Source organism: Antedon bifida, chromosome 1 (genome assembly GCF_963402885.1).
Source record: "Antedon bifida chromosome 1, ecAntBifi1.1, whole genome shotgun sequence".
Taxonomy (NCBI): domain Eukaryota; kingdom Metazoa; phylum Echinodermata; class Crinoidea; order Comatulida; family Antedonidae; genus Antedon; species Antedon bifida.
Window position 1 is genome coordinate 18,553,508 of NC_136226.1, and position 25,653 is coordinate 18,579,160.

Below are 25,653 nucleotides of genomic sequence, written 5' to 3' on the forward strand. Positions count from 1 at the left end.
TAAATTATAGAATTTCATAAAATCGCGTAAATCAACTCTGACCTCATAAAAGGTAGGTACGATATGTTGACCAAATTACAAAATGTTCTGTTTACACGTTTTAGAAACACATTCTACACAAAAATGGCAGAAAAAAAAGATAAAACTTGACTTGATAACCAAACTTTTAGATCCTAGAGGTGGGAACGATATCCATTTATTAGGCCTCTTTTCAGCTACTGCTTATGGCTTATTGGTAGGAAAATTTGAATCAATAAAAGGCCTAATAAAAAACAAATGTTCAGTTATAGTCAAACTTTTAATACCATCTACATACCTATTCAATGCTTTTAATACCATCTACATACCTATTCAATGCTTTAGTACAAATAAAAATCATTTACTGTTGTAGCATGATACTGTATATAGAACATGATTTAGGTATTAGACAATGTGTCATTAACAATTGTCTCGTTATTAAGTCAAGTTTAAAATGGGAATTTTTAATTTTCAGGTTCTTCAAAACTTTGGTTTTACAATTATTTATGTGTTCTGTTTCTTTATTTGAAGTTACCCTCATAAATTATCCATTGGATCTTCTGGTATTACCAATATGGTATGGTAAATTGTCCCCGTCAGTAACTGCTGAGTGTGAAACAGATTTCTGACTGGTTCTAAAGTGCACTTTATTAATGTTAAATTACAGAAATTGCCTATCGCATTAATTTCTTTAGGCTACCTTTATAAAAAAAAAAACTTATATAATTATTGCACAAAACACTGTTCATATAGTTTGTATACAACAAACAAGACATTTTCATCTACTGCCTAAAATACTTCTTGTACTGTATAATTTCAAAAATAATTACAAAAACAATATTCGGAATACAAATAGTCAAGGTGCGAAGTATGTAATTATAATTATTTACTGGCATAATAATGGATACAATTTAATTTAAGTTTACTATAAAAACTTATTCTATGATTGGTTAAAAGTCTTGTATTTACATATTATTATTGCATACAATAAAGTCTATTATTTAAATATTTATAGGCATATCTGTCTAAATAATTGGCTTCATAAAGTTTGGTTTGTGGTACACCATGCGATTCCACAATTAATACAAAGTAAGGTTGGTTATTAGTTTCTTTCTTATGCAAAAACCTTTTAGTATTCCACAAACTTAACTTTACTCCCCATGCGAACAAGTTTAGGCCACAGCGTTTGGGATTCTTTTTCAAAAACACCCAATACTGGACTCTCTAAAAACCAGAAACTCTGGTCCTTCTTCTCGAGGTCCAAAAGGTCCTAAATTCATTTTTACTATTAAAAACATACCGAATACCAGAATTTCCAGAAAACCAGACATATTTGGCTAGCACAAAGGTGTTGTATTGTGGTCCAATACATTAGCATTAAACAGACATCAAGCTGGTGAGATGAAAATAAAGACAATCTATGTACCCGATGTAATTGTAATCCAGTGAAGCTATTAGGCATTTCCTTTTATCATGTCCTACTCTCCAAAATATAGAAAGAATGGGCAATGTTCACAAGCAAGTCTATCGAATGCAATAGTAATAATGATAATAATTTAGTATAATGGAACAATAGACCAAAATGTATGTTCTTGGTTCAACTGTACTTGGTCTTCCCAGAAATATTGAAGTTGCATTTGATCGATTTTGTAAAGGCTTCACCAAATGGGCATGGAAAATGAGAAGGGAAAGTTCTGTGTTTTCCTGTATTACTTTCGTACATAATTTAGCTTCATTGTTTCTATTGTTAAAATCACTTTTCTTTGAATTTTATTTAATTACTATGGGTGCACTTTCATTCAAGAAATGTAGCTTCTAAATAAATTATTATGATTATTATTACACATCGCATAATTTTAAAAAAAGGAACCTAGTCCTCAAATACCCCAACAATTCTTCATCATATTTACAAATTCCTCATCATTTTCAATGCCAATACTTGTACCCTCATAGTAGTCCTCAAACTCAGCCCAAAATATTTCTTTCGTTTTTCTGTCAAACAAATCCAGAAAACTGTCTAGTATCTCATCTGCACTTACTTTCCCTAAATGAAAAAAAAAATTAACAACAAAAAATTGAAAAAAAAAACCACATTTTTCTTGCACAAATCTTTGTCCTTGTCTTCATTAAACTAATATATGTTGAATATTTTGAAGAATACCAATAACCTTGAAATAATTTCCTTTGGATCCTAATTATAGAAGAGAAATTTTTCTTTTGTTGTTGATCCAATAGATCGAAAGCAAAAATGGTACATATTAACCAGACTGTAACCAAGATCAACAGTTTGCAAAACGTTGTAAGCACCATTTTCAGTACTTTCGATCTATATAGCGCATAATAAGCAAGCTCTCAAGGCGCTGTACATATTGAAAGTAAAACAAAAAATAGCAAAATTGTAAACAGATTGTAACAATGTAAAGCTCTGTCTACACTATCAAACTTTATGTGACAATAAAATGTGATGTGGACATTATGATATCACTACTGTATTTGAGAATATCACTACCGTATTTGGGAATATCACTACCATATTTGGGCAATTACACTTTTTTTTTCAAACTAGTTTGATATTGTAGACAGAGCTTAAGATAAAATGAAAAGCTTGTTGGAGAAGATATGATACCCTAGTTGCTTGATACTATAGTAAAATTAATGCTCTGCTCTCGTATCTGAATATACTGTACCTTGTTGTACAAGTGGATGTTTTTGTGCTCTAAAGAACATCTTCAGTTCATCCATTCCAACAGTGCCAGATTTGTTTGCATCAACTTTTTGGAAAGCCTATAAAAAATAGGTTTTACGATACTGTATTTGTATGTTTATATTGCATGTTAAATTCAACCAAACACAATTTCATATTTACCATGTTCTTTTAAATGACAACAAATATTACCGTACCATATCGTAAATTATTATCTATTGAATTTGTTAAAAATAAAATTAAAATAATATTTGTGTTTTGGAGACACAAACCATGTTCTATTTGTATGTTCATAGTCGCCGACATATGATTACTTTTTTCAAAACTGAATATAGTGTTCAATAGTTCAACTCTCGTCAGAAGAGGACGTTATTTATATATTGGTATCACATGACAGGTTAAACAAATATATAATCTTTTACCTTACGAACAAGTGCTTTCCTAAACTCACTCATCTCGCCTATTATAGCTCGTGTAAATTCCATATGGTCTATTGCACCATCACCATTCTGGTCCATAATCAGCCATAATGAATTTAATAGCTATAAAAATCAAACTAGACTACTTCGGTATTCAGAAAGTATATTAAATGAAAGCACAATAAAATGGAACAAAAATTTATTTTCAACAGAGTCTTAGTTCTCTTTTGGTGGAGAATCACTGCAGTAATCTTGGTTCAATCAATAAATCAATCAGACTTATATAGCGCTGGTACTCATGATAATGTTTAGAGCCGATCGACAAAGTTAAACAGGAAATGCTGTTATCTGTGGTTTTATGTCTATTGGAAAAGTATTCCATAAATGGGTGCTGTACAAGAGAAGGCACAATGGATATTTCCATTTCGTTCCATTTAGGAACATTAGAAAAAGTTGATCAGATGAATACAATGTACAAGATGAAGTGTAATGTACAAGAAGATCGGCAATGTACTGAGGTGCATGTATAACAGAACAAGTTAAAAGATTCCACAGAGGTACACATGCTACAGCTTAAGATTTAGAGTAAATTAACAGAAGATGCAGAATTTAAAAGCATAAGATATTTTTATTTTTCTTTTAAAATGAGGAATTTTGAGAAGAACATTGAATACAGAAAATCCAACAGGAGCAGCATGTGAGAGTAACATGGTTCAATGCTCACTGACATATGAGAAAGCATGACTTTGACACCTGTGCCAATTGTTTGTATCCTCAGGCAAAAATTAATTATTCACTCTCACTGCCTTATCCTTTGAACGGGACAAACATGCACATGAACTTGATACTATTATATTATGTTTAGTGTGCATTTAATTATGCTGTGGCTACCCCAGGTAGCTGACTGACTCTAGTTAAACTCATGAAAATATTCTCCCCTTTCAATCTTTTTATAACATTTCCTTTTAAAAGCTTTAGTTATTTTTTTATACTGTTTGTAATTGTGCCTCTTTTACTTTAAATTTGTATATTGATTGTAAACAAACGTTATCAGCCAATGGCTGCTGTTTTGTATATGTGTTTTATACCTAAATAAATAAAATAAATAAATAAATAAAAAAAACCTGTGTTGATTACAGTTTTGATGAGAGATGAAACAATGCTGGGCAGGGGAAGCTTAAGTAAAATACATCACAGTAACTCAAAAGAGTCGGCTACCCATCATGGGATAATAGAACACTTTGACCTCTATCTTTTTTCTTATGTCAGCTATGTTTAGACTTATTACTGAATGCTACCTTTCAAATTAATACTAATATCATACAACACAATCAGGTCATGGTCAGGTAAATCTAAACTTACTTCACATGATTTATAACTGAACCACTATGACTATTTTTGCAAAACATTTTTTGTAACTATGAGTGTTAAAACTATATTGAAAGCAGACGAGCTTAAGCCTAAGTCTACACAACAGATTGATACTGATGAACTGGTGATATATACGCACTGAGTCGTGAGCTGAAAGATATGGTGATGGATATTTACACACAAATTTATTCCGGCTTAGCCGGTATCACCAATTCCAGAATCGAACTATGGAAAAGAAACAAAATGATGTCGATCATCCTTTGGAATACTAGACTAACACAGTCATGAAAAACCAAGTTGTGGTAAACAGCCATATCACCAAATTGGAGAAAACGGAGGGCGCTTTAAAACAAAAGCAAAGAAAAATCAATTCTCTGGAATCTGATCTATTGAAACTTGAACAGCATTCGCTAAGGTATCAATGAGGCAAGTTCTACCAAGAATAAGTCGTTTTTTTAATATTTGAGGACTTACTTTTAATAGATGCCAGTAGAATAGAAACGTGTGGCTAAAAAAATGTAATGAGGTTATATTAAAGGCCTACCTTAGAATCAACATCTAAGTGAAACACCTTCAGGGCATCAATCAGCTCTTCTTTACTCAGAACACCATCACCAGATTGATCAAGTTGCTTAAAATGTCTCCCCAATCCCGTCAATGTCCGACAGCCACGCCTCTTCAATTTGCTTTTAGCTTGTTCTAAACATAAACAATTTGCTTATAATATTCATATAATATTTTTGAAATTAAAAAGTTCAATAGTATTTGGATTATTATATTTTAATAAGGATTTTACGTTTTCTTTATTTGTGCAAATTTTCATTTATACAATCCATAAATAGAACTAGAGTGGAGTTGTGGCTTGGTGGTTATGATGCTTGGCTACCACTCTAAGGGTCCTGGGTTCAAGTCCCGTCACATGTCAGGATTTTTTCTAAGGACCAAATTACTACTACTATCCAATATCCACAATTTAGTCTGAAATGCACAAGTTTTAATTGTGACCACGATCATGAGTATACACTATTTCTTTTTATAATACACATATGGCAATTATTAAAAATGCACTAAAATAAATAGTACAATATATTTGTAGCACCAAATCAAATGTTGTAACAAGCGCTTTATGCGAAAAGAAGAAGTGACCAAAAACATGTAGATGATACAGACATTGTTCTGTTTTGAGCATCTTGAAACTCTTAAGTGAGGGCTAGCCAGAACAGAATGCATAGGATCTCAGGTTGAAAATGCAACTCTTATCTTTGAAAGTTTGCATGGTGAAAATTAATATAATGATATGTTTAAAGTTTGTTTGCAGTACACCATATATATAGAAGCTCAACAGTTCTTTTCAAACTGCATAGGTGGTGTACCGCAAACATATCCTATCATACAAAAAATCATATTTAAAGGTAAACAGAAAGGTCTAAAATAATTGATACTTATTTTACGCTGTGGTAAATGAATAGCTACCTTGAATACCCTGAATAATTTTCCAGTCCTCAACTTCCTGAAGAAGTACTTGGGGCCTCATCTTTTTACTGTACTCATCTTTGTCAAATGGAATTCTTCCACCAAATCTGTAGATAGTATCATATAAGTAAAATCTTTTAGGTCTACATACAGGTAATATCTAGGATTCTATCCTAGTAACATTCTTTGGTCTTTAAGAGGTCTTTTAATTGATGCCGTCATCATGGTGCCTACATTACAGATTCTGACAAAAAAACCGAACCTGTATGGCATGACGTCACCAGGTCATAGGAGGTCAATAATACACAGGATTTCTTCTAATGAGGACATGTTACAGGGATTAAACAGCTTGTGTCCACACAGAATGTTCCTAGTAATATTCCTCCTAGGTATTGAGCAGGTCTAGCTAATGCTGGCATAACGGCATGGTAATAATATAAATTATATTCCCCATATATTCTCGGTGCACAGTTATGTGAGAAAATGGTTTTACATTGACCTTTTTAAACTTACATTAGACTTTCTTTGAGGTCTACATCAACATCTGTAATTCTTAGTGTTACTACCGTTTGCTTTCTAATTGTTTCTGGCAAGGATGATTGGCTACTTGTCTCAAATGACAGATTACCTCCCTAAAAAACAACAATTGACACACCTAATTGTACACACACCTACTACTTGTATCAAATGACAGATTACCTCCCTAAAAAACAACAATTTAATTATAATTAAAATCAATTAACAATTTATGTTATTCTCATTGTTAGTCCAGGCAAACAAATGTTGTTGCCTCAACACATTCCTTGTGCTACAACCAGACATCAACTAATCCCAACTTTATGATTCTATAAATAAGAGGTTCCAAGTCTATTAACCGAAATTGTAGCTTCATCTAATTCTTTGTCACCCAACAAATATATGATATAATTATAATAATATGAACAAAAATAACACAATGAAAATAAACATCTAATAGCATATAGGGAATACAGAAACTTTATTGGTTTCGCATAAAACATACAAGAAATTAAATAAGTTGTTGGCAGCTCATACAGTACACAATTAAAATATATATATAGACAAACTAGTATAAATTAACTGATTTAATATTATAGTATAATTATAGCTCTTAAAATGCATCCATAAGATTTTAATAAACTTACAACAAAGAGGTCTCTTATACTGTACTGGCGACCTCTGCGTCGTCCAATCACATGTCTGTATGATCCTCGTTGGATGAAAGGAAGGGCAGATGTTCGACTTTATTGAAAAATTTAAAGACATCAGACAACGTAAGTCATAATATCAAAATCACATCCTTTAAATTCATTAGGCACATAAATCGTCTCAAATGACAAGGTAAATCACTGCACCTCATAACCATTGAAGAAAATACAGCAATTTAAAATGACAATAGAGAGGTTTCGCAACGCTACGAATACGATAACGAAAACGAATACGTCACGCACATGTATTCGTTTTCGTAAGCCTGCAAAAATCGAGGGCGCTTTAAAAACTGCTATTTATCAAAATCGACTTGTTATTTTAGTAAATTACTTTTAGTAAATTACTTTCAATAAATCTATAATTATATTATAATCATGAATCATTTCTGATTCAAATGCAAAATGTGGAAAATAATCAAAAACTATACTCGTTTTGTAGTTACGAATATGACTGGTGATATTCGTCAACACAAATACGCTTTACGAATATGAAATGGGGATCAGCTCAAAAGTTTCATAAATGTATGACGTATCCGTTTTCGTTATCGTATTCGTAGCGTTGCGAAACCTCCCTAATATGCTCAATCAATCAATAATGTAAAGAGGGGCAAATGTGTCAACTGAGAACATATCCATTGGCAGGCAAACAAACAGAGGTGTTCTTTTTCTCAAAAAATCGTCATAAGGTAGGCTAGCATATATTTATCATCACTTTTGCTGCTGATCTCTAGTTTAAAAAGGTGTTTGTCCAAACATTTGTACACCCCCAACACCCTGGATGTGGCAGGGTCTGTCGACACATCTTAACAACATTGTCGTAATGCAATATAGAACATGTCTGAATTTTTGTTTACATAGTGTGATGGCAGTTTTGTGAATACATCGTGAAACAAACATGCAAGTGAGAGGCCTGTTGTTGTTCCAGAGATGTTCCAAGTTATTCTGCGCATTGCCCTCGTATTTAACTGACCAATCACAGTATATGCATAATAATCAAATAGTGCACCAACAACTGTATACTTTCCCCTGATATTTTGCAAGGTTCGCAAGAGATCGAGAGATCAAAATGTGTTACAACTTGTAATAAAAAAATCGTATTAATTTATGCATTATGAAAGCGGTATTGGTGGACTTTTCTGTGAATTAAATTTAATTTTACTAAACATAAAATATTACTTTACTTACTTTTTACCAAATTGTCTGTATTCATAGATAGTCATTGTATCGTCTAACATGAAGTAGAATCCAAATAGCTCCCTCAATGCATCATGACCAAACCGAGAGGGAACACGTAGAGAAAAACTTATCCTTTTCTCTAACAATTTCTCTGTACTTGAGCTTTCAGTGCATACTCTATGTAAATTAAACAATATGTATTATAGTTTGGACTTCTCTATCGAACTGGAATTTAACGTATATAATTTAATAAACACCCTGCTTTGAATAAACGCCCCACCACATGCATGTACACACATTATTGTATTACCAGGGAAGAGGCACTTTTGTAGTAGAATTCTTTGAATGCCATGATCTACATTTTACCAAGTATTTTGATAAAATTATACTGTATGTATATCATTGATTATACATTTTAATAAAAAACCCTCCTGAACAATAATGGCACCAGGGTGTTTATTCGAATAAATATGGTAATACATGTAATCATATATTTATTTATTTATTTAACAACATATTTATACAGGATTATACACAATCAAGTAGAAATATACTTGTTTTGCATTGTGGTCCTGTCGACAAAAACGGATACAAATTTAAATACTACGACGAATCAATTTTGCTACGGTTATAATGAGGTATAACAATATTTAAGGTGTCTACTCCACGCGTTGAATGGGTGTGTACATTTCCAATTAGTTCGATTTCATTTGTCAATCTGGTTGGGACATTCTTTTTCATAAATTAGCCTATTAGATTGTGACATTTGCTTTATTACAGTAGCCACAGGAGTATTTGAGCAACATGCCCCCCATGGTGGTCGAAATGAATTTAGTTAAATGACACCCCTAGATGCCCTAAAACATGCCATAAAATTCAGGATAAATGGCACCTCTAATTCAAATGACACTCATTGCATGCTAGCAAATAGCAACATTATCGTTGTACCTTTTAGTACTTATAACAAGGATAACATATTTTGCGTCCAATGTGAACCTATTATTAATTAATAAACAAGTTTGGCTTATGAAATATTTAACATAGTATGTAAATAAATATAAAATGTAATAAAAATAATGATATGCTTACTTTGATTCATGTAATAATCTATTCCTGCCCCTTCTTCCAGATTCTCCAAATGGTGTACCTCTACCCGATTCTAAACCTTCATGGCTATTTTGAGATGGATCACTAATAACAGCACTACAGATACAGACAATAAATATGTTATGGTTAGTGTTAATCGGTCGGTTTGGTTTGGTTGAGGTGTAGTGAAGGTGACACTTACTAATATATAAAATATAGACAATGTTATGCATTAGAAAAGTCCAATTCAATAACAGTTTATTCAACGAATTGGTAAAGCTTATAGTATTTTTTTATAGAGTTTGAGCAATTTGGTTTAAAAATCATGCACCAGAAAAGTCTAATTCTATAACAGTTTAACTAATTGGTTTCCAACAATGTTGTTGTTGAATATGCCATTTTGAAGTTCCATAATAGTTGGAACAAAATTGGATTGAAAAAAAAATGATTTACCTGAAAAAACTAAAAAATTCCAATGGGTTTTTGGTTGAATTTAACCGTTTGTTTTGTATTTTTATAAGTGAAAACATTTTGTTTTGTTTATTTATCTGTGAAAGTGAACTCTAATAAAACTACAAAATGGCCTATTCAAAATCTAATTTCATTATTCTTCATTTTTCATGTTTTTGGGGAACGATACATCTTTAATTTTTAAGCTTGATTTTAGATTTTGAGCAATTTGGACATTACTGTATGATTTCCAGGTGTGATTGCTGGACCTAGATTCAAAGAATTCATAAATAACTTGCATAATAATAATAATAATAGATAGATTTATATAGCGGAAATAAACGATGTCTCTATGAGCTCGACAATCAAGAGAAAGAGTGGAAACCAAAAGGAAGAGAAAAAAAAGACAAAAACACCAAGCTAGCACCCAAACCGGAGTATGGGGATACACCATCACCGCTAACTTAGCATCGGTTAAGTCTTGATCTTTTCAGGGATCATAGTAAATGAATTGACATAGGAGAATTAGAAATATATCAATTAAACACACCGTGACAACTGGTCAACCATCACTTGCTCTACTATATCTTGCTTCTTTTTTGCCTCGATGCTGTCCTCCTAAAAAGAATGGTCATAATAACATACAGTAAATTTAGTTTTACTTTTCTCTAGGAAGGAAGACATACAGTATCTACAAACACTTGAAAAAAGAAAATGTCAAAATTCAGTTACATACTGTAGAGCCAAATATAGTCGGGATCGTAACTGCTGCATATTGCCGAATAAACCATTTTTTTTAAAATAGAAATAAAAATGTAATGTTTATATCAACTACTGCTAAATCTGGTAAATTTGTACTCCCAAAAAAACCATTAAATCAGTTAGCAGTCATCAATGAAAAATTACCCAGAATGCATTGTATTGTGGTGGTCAATCAAATAACTATTAATATGTGTTGCAGCTACAAGTTAAACAGGGATAACTCCACAACCCCAAATCTTTTAAGGCTGCTATAATTTCACCAGTTACAGTATTTAGATTTTTCCAATAAATTGGAGGTGATTTATTCACACGGCCATTTTTTATTTTGCAGGCTGGTGTAATCTGCATAGGTTTCAACTAAGGTTTATTTGAAGAATAAAGATAAGCTAAGCATAGTTTGCTTTTGAAATTTGAATTTTTCTTGACTAAACATGTTTGTAGGTTTTATAAACTCAGAATTAAGTAGTCTACACATGGTTGTCTGCATGTCAATATTGGCCAGAATAAGCGACTTCGATAACTCTTTCGTCCCAATTTACCTTTTAAATATGGAGCCCTCCAGAGTTATCAAAGTCGCTTATAAAGCTGAGACTCTGAGTTGAGAATCTCAAAAAACATTTATCTACTTACAGCATCTAGCTTACGCTGCTCCTGTTGCTGACTGTAGGCCTTACCCCAACTTGTGTTTAATACATCATAATCATCATTATCCCTGCTCCTTAACATAAGAAAGAACAATACTGATAAAAATAACAATTTGAAATTTTAAAAAATAAATTGTATTTTAATAAATTAAAACTATAATTTAAAAATCTGTATATAGATAATAATAGATAATATAGATTATTTCAAAGCAATTTCAATTGTACTGTATATTTCTATCTCAAAAGCAATAATATATACTTATCCACACAAAATACTTCATCTATTATGTGTACTGTATTTATAAATGTAGTTTTATTATATTTTTGTTGTTTATTTTTATCAGCACTTGGCAAGTTTCCAGACAGTTGGTAACATTTGAGTAATCAGGTGTATTGTAAAATTGATGGAATAAATTATGTCACATGTGATATGTAATAACGAATAACAATAAAGTATGATATTTGTTATGGTTAACTAACTTCTTCTGGTTTTCCTTTTTTTGCTGGACTGGTTCAACTTTGGAATCATCTCCTTTTTTACCTTGATTCACCTTCTGTTCATTTTGACTACTCTTTTTCTGATATAGTTGTTTCATTTCATCTTGGTATTGCTGATACTGTTGCTTTTGCTTAGCAGAGGGTGGAGGTAAATTGTCTGGAACAACTTGCTCTGTTTTGCTCTAATTAATGAAAATTAAGAAGTTTATTTTTGCAAGAAATAAATAAACAAGAAAACTAAAGTATTTAAACAAGATCATGATATTATGATTCATTGCAATCTACTTACTTTTGTTTTATTTTGGCCATGAGATTTATATCCACCTGTTTTCGGGGTGTGATGCAAGGCAAATGGTGAGCTTCGAGGTACTGGAGTACCCCAACTAAAATAAACAATTAAGAATAAACATAACATTTAGTTAATTAATAATAAAAAGAATTTTAAGAGATAAACATTAAAAAACAATTGATCATATTAAAGCCTGTTTTTAATTTAATTTGTTTTTGCCAGCCAAGCAAAAGTCTTCATAATTTTTAATAAACCATGATGCCTGCTAACATTCTAACAGACCATCTTCTATAAATTAAAGTTTGTTACTAAGAATATCCATAATGGCATCAGTGGTATAAAATAATGAATATTTATGGGTGCAGTACAAATAACTTCATCTTTCACCAAATGAAATAATTTGTACCATTGCATGAATATAAACAATTCTTTGTTTTATAACACACCTACTTTCAACAAGAAGTTATAGGTCAAGGCCTAAACCATTGAAGGCACCACTACATTGCGAAATAAAATAATTAAAGGGGGATTCTGGGTTTAAAATTGCTTTTAAATATCGTTTATTTATTAAATAAAAAATATTATAACAATATAGACATGTCAGAATGAAGAAGTAATAACGAGAAATTTAAAAAAATAAATTTCATATACATTTTAGGGTAAATTCATGGAAAGTCTGTTTTTCAGCAGCTTAGGGAAGCTCATTAATATTCATGAGATATTCACAAAATCACGTCATCGGTGGATTCCAAACTTGCGACGTTATGTACGTTGTGTTTACATCCCTCTCCCCTGTCAAACGACGACCACCCGATCATTGTAAAATACATTTTTTGTAGATTTTCTAAGCTAGGCCTAAAGTGTAATATTAACAGTAGCAGCATATATTTATTTGACATTTAATGAAATACAAAATTTAGTACAGATTATATGTAGATTGTATACAGTTATACTATTTTTATACCTCGAATAGTACAGATCGTATTATCGGCTTCAAGTACTAGGCTAGGCCTAGCCTAAATCATTTTTTGTCATGGGTGAGAGCCATTCTGACTAGGGATTCCATGCCACGATGGCTACCCTACGTTTTAAAACATTGGGGCCCATCATGGGCCTAGCTAGCCTACTACTAAACGATTGGCCCATAAATAACAAAACTCAGTGGATCCAAACCCATCCTATCAATCAAACTCCTAAACAATCTAAACCTAAAGCGTTCTACAAAATCGGCTGTAAATATTGAGGCAAAACAAGGTCCGATCGCCGTCCGCACGTATGGTGTCCCGATCGTCTAAGTAGGCCTAAAATAGGCCTAGTTTACTTTCCAAAAAAGCGGATACTGCATCAAGCAAGTAGACCAGGTAGTAGGAAGGAGACCTGGCCGATCCGGCCCAGTTAAAAATTGAGCTAGCTAGTGTAGTAGACCCTATGCGAATTGATACTACCAGGCCTTTTCACTTGTTAAAATTAGCAATACTTATGTTTACAAATATATCTCTCTCATTCGAGCTATATTATCTATACCATTCCGGAAGGTCGAGTCGACCTTCAATCAAATACTGTACATCGTTCATGTTGTGATTATAGACGGGGTATACTCGACCCGACCAGTTTGGTATTGTATCTGTATATGCTTATCACGTGACGATGCCAGGCATGGGCAGAGAGAGCACGTGTATCGTCGTCTCGCTCTCCTCGCTCAGCAGGAATGTATACGTTACGCTTCATTGATCTTGAAGGCTTTCCCTAAGTCAGTGCGAAAATCGGCAAACGTAAAGTGCAAACATATCTAAGTTTTCACTGTTTTGATAAATTTTCATAGAAAATTGACTTCATAAATGGGAAGACCGACTAAAATTACATCAGATAAGTATAATTTTACAAAAGTAATTGATATGGTTAATGATAACGAGTCGTCGGAAGATTGACCATTTCACGAATTTCCTATTCTGTAACACAGTGTCATATCGCCGTAGCTGCACTTGTAATCTGGCCTCATTTCACAGCCTTCGTTCTGCTTCACTGGGCGCTTATATAAATTGAAACTTTTGCCGTTCAAGAGACAAACAAATATATTTTACATTTTTTACTATTCATTTTAAACCCGGAACCCCCCTTTAAAGACGTGGGTAGCCTTATGTTGCATGTGGTTGTTACTAAGAATGGCGCTGCATATAACAAAATTAAGCAACAACATTCAATGCCATATCAAAATTCACGCTTGATGACATAAGTGTCCAATGGAGTAATTATTGCATATCATGTGACCCACAATAGTCCAATCAAATAACAAGGATCTACTTAGGTGTGTTGTAATGTTGGTTAATAAACAGGATGCTGATTTCTATTTTTATAAATTTGCCTGTGAAAAAAAGTGGAAAGATTTTTCTTTTGAAATTTCAAAAAATTACTAATTTTGTTTTTCCAATGCATACTAACCTGACTGTGCTAGAGGTATCAGGTGTGTATAAGTGTTCACTTTGGTCCTTGATTGGCTTCTCTAATTTGTTATCACCATCAACAAGTCTGGTGAGATTCAGGCGAGGTACACTACAAACAAAAACATTTATGATTTATAGGTTTGGCATATTGAAATTTACAGTATATCTCACTAAACAAAACATAAATCTGAAAAAAATAAAACCTTTTGAGAAAGAAACACAAAAGCGAAACCTAATTTCAGTAACTTAAAGCGTCACATTCATAATTCCATAATTATTAAAATCAATTACCTCATGAGTATAACTGGCTGATTATCACTATCTTTTGTAAATTCAATAATATAATAAGAAATGACATTACCTTTCAGGTCTATTTGCCCTCTGGTTGCTAACAGCTACATGAGCAGCAGTGTAACTCTGGTTTGGTGGTAGGGTGCCATCAGCAGCCTATCAAATTTGAGAAAAACAAAATATTCATTATCTAATACTTTAGAATTTTTATATTCCATGACTGTATAAACAACTGTACATATGTAAGTTCAATCATTGGGTAAAAAACCAAGTTATGTGTTTGGTATATCGTTGCTATTCTATCAAAACATTGTATCTCCATTTGTTTCTGAAATTAAGTATTTTTTTCATATTTACAAGTTCAAAATACAATACCATCCTCCTGTAAACGTGTGTTTTGTGCCGAGATAAAAGGTATTGAACTAAGAATGGCAATGATATCATGTACAATAAGCAACAACAAAAAACAATAAAGCAAGGTATACAATTTTAATTTCAAATAATATGATTATTATTAGAATTGACAACTACAGTTGCATACCTTATGCCTACTCTGAGGTCTTCCTGATGGTGGTCTTGGAGCTTCTGGAGTAACATGGACAGAGCTGTCAGTCTTTGAAGCCACAGGTTTTTTCCTTGCTTTAGCACTTGATTCTCTCTGATGACGAGGTGTTGGTGTGCCGTGTAAAACAAAATCCATCTTTATCTTTGTTTAAAAAATTATGTATTTTAAAATTTTGTTTGACACTCAATTTGTAAATAAAGGTTGTTTTTTAAATGATACAGTTTATGAATCTACATTTCAATTGAGGTATGGTAGTAGTAGACATAGCCTAGGGCCGTCTAGGGCCCAGTAGTAGTAGTAGTAGTCCTAGGCTTACTAGCTAGCTCTACTACTAGCAAGAAGGCTTATACTAGGCCTACTAGTACTAGGCATTTGCCTATCTAGGCGAGCACCTGGCCCTCCTATAAAATTGTGCTAGGCCTAGGCCCTAGCCTAGTAGTACTCTACTAGGCCTACTAGCTACTACTAGGCTAGGCCTAGTTTTAGAACGCTATTTTAGGCCCTATTTAGTTAGGCTACCTAGGACTAGGGCCTAGAGGACTAGCTAGGCCTAGTAGGGCCGGCTTACTAGGGCCTAGCCTAGGCCTGGCCTGGCCGGTGTCTGATCATTTCGGCCGCCAGTCATTTCGGCCGCTGGTTATGGAATTGCCAAATTCATGAAACGCTAAAAAGGACAAAATATGTATTGTTCATTTCGGCCGCCAGAATTGTAATTTTTCTTGAATATGTATGACACGCCATGTGTGTTAAAATGTTAATATTTTACTAAATACTGTATTATTAAGCCCAATCGTCGGTCTTCAATTCCAGAAACAGCAGCGATATTTATGGCGTGCACATTGCCATCACTACAGTGAATATTAATGATATTTCTTTAAAGTGGAGCTCCACCCAGAAAATTGCTATTTTTCATACATTTCAACTATTCTTTAAAATATAATCCCTCATACTTCATATTTTTTTGAAAATTTTTTTCAATGAGTATGATTTTCTTGAAAATCACGCCTTTTTGCGCTTTGGGGGGGGGGGGGGATACCTTGTAATTTCCTATTCTTTTACATGCAAAAGGGGGTATATTTGAATATTCCTAAAAAATTAATTTCTTCTTAATAACTAATTTTTCCAGATCTTTTTATTTCTGGTATTGTTATTGCGTTTACATTGCGCAATTTCGCGTAAATAGACACTTTCCCCCGTTGGGTCCAATTGGGTTTTTTACTTTGCTAGGGAGTATGATCACGTGACATTTCTCACGACATTTTTCACCTGCAGCTGGCAATCTGTTATTGTCGCGATGTTATTTTTGACAGGCAAAAAGTATATTAAAACATTCTGGATGTGACCCTATCATGTTTCACAGTGTAATAAGTGATTATGAGATTATTACTAAAATGTCAAATTTAACGAAATTTGAGAAAGACGTGGCTATATATTCAATCAAGCTAGGCCTAGGCCTACTAGAGAGTCTAGGTATGTAACGATGCTGCTTGGCCTCTAGCTGGCTGCCTGATAGCCTTACAGCAGTGAAGTTTGTTCTGGCACCCAATCTCGGCCTACCCATGGGCCATGATAGGGTGCCTGAATAGTTGCTTTTCAGTCAGACATAAGCTTCCACATCCGTTACTATTCTGAGCAATACCAGTCTTGTTTTGTAGAGAATTTTGTGTTTTACAATTCTTAATGTGCGAGAAAACCCAGGAACGATAAATGGGACGAAACGACCAAGCATTTTCGAACCCATAAACAGGGAGTTGTAAAAATTATTTTACAACTCCCTGGTATAAAATTGATTCGCCATTTTCCAACACATAATTTACCAAAGAGGAGACATTTCACCAACGCGTTCACTGGCGACTAAAACGCGTCAGTCGCTAAGTGTAACGCGTTTTGCGACATATTGTAAACTAATAACCCCTAAGTTACTGAAAAAGTGTAATGTAGTAAAAAACACTATTTTCTGACCGATTTTTTAGAAATTAATTTTTGGAAAATATTGCCATATCTTCCCTGTTTTTTGTATGTAATCACTTTCAATTAAACATACTTAAACATAATATAAGCTGAGAAAGTCTGAGTGTAGCTCCACTTTAATAAGAAGAGGTGATGCTTTGTGCCAGTCAAAAACACTTTTATTCGTATGTTTTACATTTATTATATTCATAAAGAAACACATTTTTACAAAGCACACGCATCTTCGAGACCTGTAAAATAAAAAATCAATATTCATTTTGACCAAAATATTCAGACGGTAAAATACTGTAATATAACTTTAAATCTAAGGCAAAAACAAAATGTATTTAGCCCATTGCACAACTGATCTCTGGTTTAATGCACTTGTCAATTGTATGACCCACTATACGACCCCCGGGAGAGGTGCGTCATTTGTCCGATGTGCGTCATACCTTATGAATACCATGACGCACCCATGCGTCAATAATGTGACTTACCTTTAGGTGACCATGATGCACCCATTTTGACGCACTGTGACCATGTTTTTTATGATATTTTGGGTGGTAAAGTGACGGACATTGACACACCATTGGTCATTGATTTGACGTACCATCTAGGTTTTTTGACGTGCCCCTGCGTCAGTAATTATTTGTAAATGACGCACCAATGACGCACCTCTCCCGGGGGTCGTATAGTGGGTCATACAATTGACAAGTGCATAAATGACCATTATAGTTCTCTGTGGCGTTCCATGGCATAGGCCTAGACTTGGTAAAGTTATTTTTTCACTGTATAATACTGTACAGTTATTTCTGGCTATTTTAATTTGGCGCGCCATACCTGGCGGCCGAAATGATCATGCCATATTTTGTCCTTTTTGGAGTTTCATGAATTTGGTCGTTCCATAACCGGCGGCCGAAATGCACTGTGACCGCTAGGCCTAGAGAGTACTACTAGCTAGGCAGTAGTAGACCAGGAGCCCAGAGGGGTCAACCTAGCTGGAAAGTTAACCAATTTCTATGCATGTGGCAATTATCTACGTACATATCAATGTATGGAAATGACAGTCTGGCGCGTTTCTTTTGGTGGGTGTGGCTAGGAGGGACATTGTAAAGGGTCAAAAAAATGAGCTAGATCAGCTGAAAAGTTAACCCCATGAAATATTTTGCAAATTGTTTGACATAGAGTGAAATATAAGGAATGGCTATTGCCAGACGATTTTAGTGGTGGGGGGTGCCTGCCAGACCCCCATTTCTGGGGGGCCAAAAATGAGCTAGATCAGCTTAAAAGTTAACCCTCTAAAACTGGTGGGAAAATGTTCAATAAACTCTTAACTATCATGAATGACCATTGCCAGACATTTTCAGTGGTGGATTGTGCCCGCCAGACCCCGTCAAACACCCAACCCGCAAAAAATTGAGCTAGATCAGCTGAAAAGGTAACCCCATGAAATATTTTGCAAATTGTTTGACATAGAGTGAAATATAATGAATGGACATTGCCAGATGATTTTAGTGGTGGGGGGTGCCTGCCAGACCCCCATTTCTGGAGGGCCAAAAATGAGCTAGATCAGCTTAAAAGTTAACCCTCTAAAACTGGTGGGAAAATGTTCAATGTACTCATAACTATTATGAATGACCATTGCCAGACATTTTCAGTGGTGGATTGTGCCCGCCAGACCCCGTCAAACACCCAACCCGCAAAAAATTGAGCTAGATCAGCTGAAAAGTTAACCCCATGAAATATTTTGCAAATTGTTTGACATAGAGTGAAATATAATGAATGGACATTGCCAGACGATTTTAGTGGTGGGGGGTGCCTGCCAGACCCCCATTTCTGGAGGGCCAAAAATGAGCTAGATCAGCTTAAAAGTTAACCCTCTAAAACTGGTGGGAAAATGTTCAATGTACTCATAACTATTATGAATGACCATTGCCAGACATTTTTAGTGGTGGATTGTGCCCGCCAGACCCCGTCAAACACCCCCACTCCCAAAAATTAGCTAGATCAGCTGAAAAGCTAACCTTTTAAAACATGCTGTAGAATGTTCAGCATGATTCCTAGTATAATAAATGCCCATTGCCAGACATTTCAAGTGGTGGGTTGTGTCCACCAGGCCCCCTCAAACACCCCACCCTAAAAAATGACCCAGATTAGGCCAAGGGTTAACCACTGTAAAACTGGTGGGAAAATGTGTAGTATACTGTCAAGGATATGAATTCTCATTACCAGACATTTTTATTTGCTCATTATAGAACCACCCCATCCATCCAACCCCTTACCTAATTCACAAATGTGCCACTATGGTACAGTATATAAGTTCAACATAGTGTAAAATAGGTATTCAGAACAGGACTTCTTTGTCTTTTTGTGGTGTGGAAAAAAGTAAATCAATTAGTCAATTGGTTTATGCAGTTAAAGGACATATTTAGAAACTGACTTATCTTCTATAATGGTTCACTAGAGAATAATGTTGTTGATTATCATCAACATTTCAAAACAAAGGCTGATTTTATTAAATGCATTTTGATTATGATAGAGAGTGGTACATCTTTAAATCAAGGTAAGTGTCCAGCTATGATTTTTTTTAATTGTGTATCTTAACAGTAATACTAAACAAATACAATTAGGCCTAGGCTATTTATGGCTCATTGATAGATATTCCACAGCGTTCAGTGGCGTAACAGCATGAGCGCTCACTGGCCTATTGCTTAATATAAGGGGCCCAGTAAACAGCCTAATGCAACTATGAACCCAGGCGTTGACACATTTATGTTAATATTCATGTTTTACTTGTTAGAAGTATACGATTGATTACCATTAGGAATGTTGTTTCCTAATTTCTAATATTGTGGTTAGGAAGTCAGTGCCATGTCATTAATTAAGCTTTAGGCAAGTCTAAGTAATATGTATATGTATTGGTTTAATTATATTGTTTGAGATTAGGATACAGTGTAATTAAGAAAGACCTGGACAATGCTTTATTAGGTTGTAAGCACTAGTAAGGGGTATGGTGTTTATATAGTTACAGTTAATTAAAGTAGTGCAATAATATATTAATTCACTAATTGTAGAGTTGTGTTTTGTTCAATGTTTATGACAGCCATAATGAATCTAAAAGAAAAGCAAACAGTACCAAAAGAGCGAGACAAAGTATCTTTAAGAATAAATCAAGAGGAAACACATTCAGAAGAAACATCAATAACCTTGGAAAAGTCACAAAGTTGTGCAGAAAAAATGCATCCATGTACAGTACAACTACAGAAGAGCAAGGAGATAAAGAATTACAACATAGTAAAACTCAAGAAAAAACCTCTGAAACTACAGAAGAACAGGATATAAGTGAAGCAGTTGGACCAGCAGCAACAAGTATTTTACCTGTATCTGTTAGTAAAGAGGTATAATGTGATCATTAATTTTAAATAGCCTATGTTTTTTCTCTTTGAAAATGTATTCTACATTCCATATTACTTTTATTTGTAGTTTAATTTAAAGTTTGAATATGCTTGACTTGGGACATTACATTTCTTTCAGAACACTGACCATGTTTCAAAGTGCTACATCTGCCAAACGGTAACGGCGGACAACGATTGTAAATTAAGAGCGTTCAGTGAAATGAAATGGTCAACTGTAAAGAATGCTGCTGCATTACGTAAGAAAATGAAGTCTGACAAATATGCTGATACAACAAACAAGATTTTTCTTATGAAACAACCTGAAAATTCAATCAGCTATCACCCTTTATGTCATAGGTATTACACTGCCGTGAAACAAGACAAAGTAGTGTTCTTCGGAAATCAGATGAATGTGGCATGTTAAAGGGAACTTGCATATTTTGTGGAAAAGGCCGAAAAAATGGGAAAGAAGAGAAAAGTCTTAAGATAGCAACTGTTTCTGGGTGCAAGTCACTTTCCCAGCGGGTAAAATTTTCAAAAAACCAACGTATCAATAGTCTAATTCTGTGTGCCGTTGATCTGCCGAGTTCAGTTTCTTCTAGAGTTGGCGTTCTACGGAGCAGTTGGAACGTACATTAACGACAGCGGTATCGAATATATTCTCCAAGAAGCAGATATCTTGGCTGAGGGGTCAATGATGGGTTTCATCAAAGGAAAGTGCACTAGAATTCACCAATTGCTTGCCAATGTCTTGGAGCAAAAGTTGTATAAACGCTTTCTTCAAGAAATAAATGCAGAAGATCATCACACATTTCAAGAAATAATGTCAACTGCACCTTTGGACCCATCATTGATTGAAGAACATATATCGGATCCTGTTGTAATTAATCACCTGCAGAAGTACGAGAATTACTTCAAGTCAGTGCTTACTGGAAATATAGGTTCAACAGCACAATTCTGGGCTATTTACATTTTTCTTATTAATCGACTCCATAGAGAACTTCAGAGATGTGTGAAAACAAATGATGTCACTGGCTACATTAATGTATTTCCAACCATATTATCTGTTTACTTTGCCCTGAACCGACCTAACTACGTCAGATGGGGAACTCTAGGGCCTATTCATACAGAAACTGAAAAACGCTGACCCAAAGTTGCTTGAAGTACTGGAAAAAGGAGCATTTTCCATCAGACGTACAAATAAGCACTACAGTAGATCAGCTGTTGACCTTTCCTTAGAACAGACGGTCAATCGTGATTCTTCTTCAAGTATGAGAGGGATTGTTGCCTTTCCTAATTCGGAAAATGCAATGCGCCGGTGGTCATTGACTATGACTCAACGAGCCATGGCAGTCACGGAGCTGAGAACATTTGCTGGTCTTGAATTGGGGGAACTGTAACAGCTCAATGCCGTCTATCAAGAATAAAAAAGGACAAATTGACAGTGAAACGGAAGAAATAGAGATCGAAGAATCAAGTGATTCTTATGGCGATGCATGGAGTGAAGACTCTGATTCAGAAGAGGAATATATGGATTAATTTAAAATAATTTGTGCAGAAAAGTCATAGCTTATTAAATAAGACTGCTTTTTGTTGTAACTAGTGAAAACTACTGTAGATAGAATAAGGTACTATATAAAGTATCATATGCTAAAATGTCGGGTGTTGGGATATTTGATGTTGTTCTCATTTTAGTCATTCATGCTGTTTAATGGGTGTCTGGCGGACACAACCCACCACTTTAAATGTCTAGCAATGGTAATTTATTATACTAGGGATCATGCTGAACATTTTACAGCATGTTTTAAAAGGTTAGCTTTTCAGCTGATCTAGCTCATTTTTGGGAGTGGGGGTGTTTGACGGGGTCTAGCAGGCACAATCCACCACTGAAAATGTCTGGCAATGGTCATTCATAATAGTTATGAGTACATTGAACATTTTCCCACCAGTTTTAGAGGGTTAACTTTTAAGCTGATCTAGCTCATTTTTGGCCCTCCAGAAATGGGGGTCTGGCAGGCACCCCCCACCACTAAAATCGTCTGGAAATGTTCATTCATTATATTTCACTCTATGTCAAACAATTTGCAAAATATTTCACGGGGTTAACTTTTCAGCTGATCTAGCTCAATTTTTTGGGGGTGGGGTGTTTGACGGGGTCTGGCGGGCACAATCCACCACTGAAAATGCCTGGCAATGGTCATTCATGATAGTTATGAGTTTATTGAACATTTTCCCACTAGTTTCAGAGGGTTAACTTTTAAGCTGATCTAGCTCATTTTTGGCCCCCCAGAAAAGGGGGTCTGGCAGGCACCCCCCACCACTAAAATCGTCTGGCAATGTTCATTCATTATATTTCACTCTTTGTCAAACAATTTGCAAAATATTTCATGGGGTTAACTTTTCAGCTGATCTAGCTCAATTTTTGGGGGGTTGGGTGTTTGACGGGGTCTGGCGGGCACAATCCACCACTGAAAATGTCTGGCAAGGGTCATTCATGATAAGTATGAGTTTATTGAACATTTTCCCACCAGTTTCAGAGGGTTAACTTTTAAGCTGATCTAGCTCATTTTTGGCCCCCCAGAAATGGGGGTCTGGCAGGCACCTCCCACCACTAAAATCGTCTGGCAATGGCCATTCCTTATATTTCACTCTATGTCAAACAATTTGCAAAATATTTCACGGGGTTAACTTTTCAGCTGATCTAGCTCATTTTTTTTACCCTTTACAATGTCCTTCCTAGCCACACCCACCAAAAGAAACGCGCCAGACTGTCATTTCCATACATTGATATGTACATAGATAATTGCCACATGCATAGAAATTGGTTAACTTTCCAGCTAGGCTAGGTTGACCCCTCTGGGCTCCTGCTCTATAGGCTAGGCCCTAGCTAGGCTAGCCCTCTGGGCCTAGAGAGGTTAAAAAATACACTCACCGTTTACACATTTGATTCTGCTTTCACAATCAGCGTGTATGCGATTTTATTGACTGGGCTTATCCAACCAAAGAATTATTAATATTATTGTAAAAAACTGTTTATGTTTGCTAGGCAATCAGCCACCATTTCGTTGCACAAGATCAGAGAGAGAGGGCGAATTGCGAATTCTTGAAGATGAATTCCGCCACCAACGGTAGTCCTCGAGTTTTTAAAGAAAATCCATTTAATTATTATTATTAGGCCTCACGTCTAGCTGTTATTTTCCATGCAAGAAATATTTCTTACAAAAAACAACACCCCTCGACTTTTTGCCGCAACGGGTTTAATTACAGTATTGTTCTTTCTTCATTAAAGGATGTTTTTTTAATTGATATTCCATTCAACAATTTAAGACATAATGATTTATTATCAATTATTTATTGTAGGCCTAAACATTTTGTGTAACGTAAAATGTATTCTGAAATGCGCTATTTAATTATATAGCAGGGCCTATCGGGTATTAAAAATTAAACATAATTGTTTTGAGGATGGGGATTATAATTGGATTCAGTTTTCCTTTTGTAGTTGATCTTAGCTTATCAATTAATTAAAACTGCAATCAAACAATCAACTTATTTTTCAGAACAAAAATATACTGTAATCTTAAGCTAAAGTACTGTGCATAATATAGGGGCGTCACTCTCTAAGATCGTAGTGAGTAAGTAGTATACCCCCAACATTAATGTAAACACAATTTCAAATTTTCCAAAACAATTCCGGCAATTATTACTAATTACAGAGATTTTTTAATTGGCAGCCAAAATAAATAACGTGTTAAAAAAGCAATAACTGTGTTTTCCTTTTTTAAATTGTTTTCAAGTTATAGATTTTAAGCTTTTCCATGTTACTCTAATTTATTTTTTCCTATTTGCTGGCTATATTATTTTCAGTTCCTTTAAGGCTTATATCGAGTCGAGTCAGTCATTTTTAAAGAAGTTTCTGTTGAAATCATTACGTACAGTGTTTCCTTTGTAATCCTAGATTGATGATAACGATCATAATAAATAGGTATCGTCTATATAAAGCATAAACTGTAAAAGAATATAAGAAGTTCGGCAACATTTTAATGCATTTTGCTTCCTCATTTAATCATATTTTATCAACATAATATCTTACAATTCATATGCCTACTTTACAGACTAAAGTTATATATGAAATAAAAATACAAATAGAAGAAAGATATAAATCTACGTACAATTTAAATTCTGGACTAATTTAAAAAGAGAAAAGTGAAATAATTAATTTTTAAAAAGCAAATAGAAATCTATGTAAATAAATAAAAGTAGTCACACGAGCCTATGCTCAAATCCAGGGGTCATGATATTAATCAGTTGTTTAATAAAAAATACGTATGCCCTATAGGATACTATTTTTATGTTATTATCATTTGTTCAAGACGGTAGCTTAGTGACTGTTTCCTCTCTGTCTATTATCTCAGGTGAGGTGGATTTTGTCAGATCCAGCTCAGCATACAGTAGTTCAGACCCTCTGCATTTCGCATGTCTTTGATATCTTGAGTAAAAGGTCTGTTTTCGTATAGAGCTTCATCATTATCCTGTGTATTCCAATTATTATCACACTTGTTGTTACAATCTTGTTGGTTGGATACTGATGCATTATCACAAAAAACTCCAACTCCATCTATGTTTCTTGTCATTCTATTCATTTTTCTAACAACAGCATACAATTGTGTTTCATTAACCTCTGTTTCTGAGTTTACAGATTTCTTGCTGAATATGCGTAATTTTTGGCGATTAAGAACAATAACTATCAACAATACCACAGCTATAGCAACAACTACCGTTCCTATAACAACTCCAACTATTACTGGGTTAGATTGTTTAGTTGTAGGCCTATCAATACTACTGTTAAGGTCCTGATCATCGTTTGTAGATTAATATGGACCTGTCGTGTTACTATT

At 34.3% G+C, this 25,653-nt stretch overlaps 1 protein-coding gene across 2 annotated transcripts; it reads right to left on the reverse strand.

The window, feature by feature from the left end:
- Positions 1 to 231: 231 nt before the first annotated feature.
- Positions 232 to 23,825, reverse strand: LOC144844619 (calcyphosin-2-like). Of its 2 annotated transcripts, XM_078701614.1 has the most exons (17): positions 23,691 to 23,825; positions 15,390 to 15,554; positions 14,919 to 15,004; positions 14,556 to 14,666; positions 12,117 to 12,210; positions 11,810 to 12,009; positions 11,316 to 11,403; positions 10,474 to 10,541; positions 9,477 to 9,590; positions 8,397 to 8,564; positions 7,149 to 7,245; positions 6,499 to 6,617; positions 5,986 to 6,092; positions 5,057 to 5,211; positions 3,145 to 3,264; positions 2,706 to 2,802; positions 232 to 2,062 (listed from the first exon to the last, which is right to left on the reverse strand). In XM_078701614.1, exons 2-17 carry the CDS (start codon positions 15,546 to 15,548, stop codon positions 1,896 to 1,898), a joined length of 1,950 nt encoding a protein of 649 aa, XP_078557740.1. In that variant the 5' UTR covers positions 15,549 to 15,554; positions 23,691 to 23,825; the 3' UTR covers positions 232 to 1,895. The 2 variants fall into 2 exon arrangements, with proteins under 2 accessions (XP_078557740.1, XP_078557749.1); XM_078701623.1 differs by lacking the exon at positions 23,691 to 23,825 and having other exon boundaries at positions 15,390 to 15,630.
- Between the last annotated feature and the right edge of the window lie 1,828 nt (positions 23,826 to 25,653).

Coding starts and splice junctions, on each gene's coding strand:
- LOC144844619 (XM_078701614.1), bottom strand. CDS start 15,548: ATGGATTTTGTTTTACACGGCACACCAACACCTCGTCATCAGAGAGAA. Junction 12,010..12,116: donor ATGGCCAAAATAAAACAAAA/GTAAGTAGATTG, acceptor TTCATTAATTAG/AGCAAAACAGAGCAAGTTGT. Junction 3,265..5,056: donor ACTTAGATGTTGATTCTAAG/GTAGGCCTTTAA, acceptor TGATTTTTATAG/CTATTAAATTCATTATGGCT.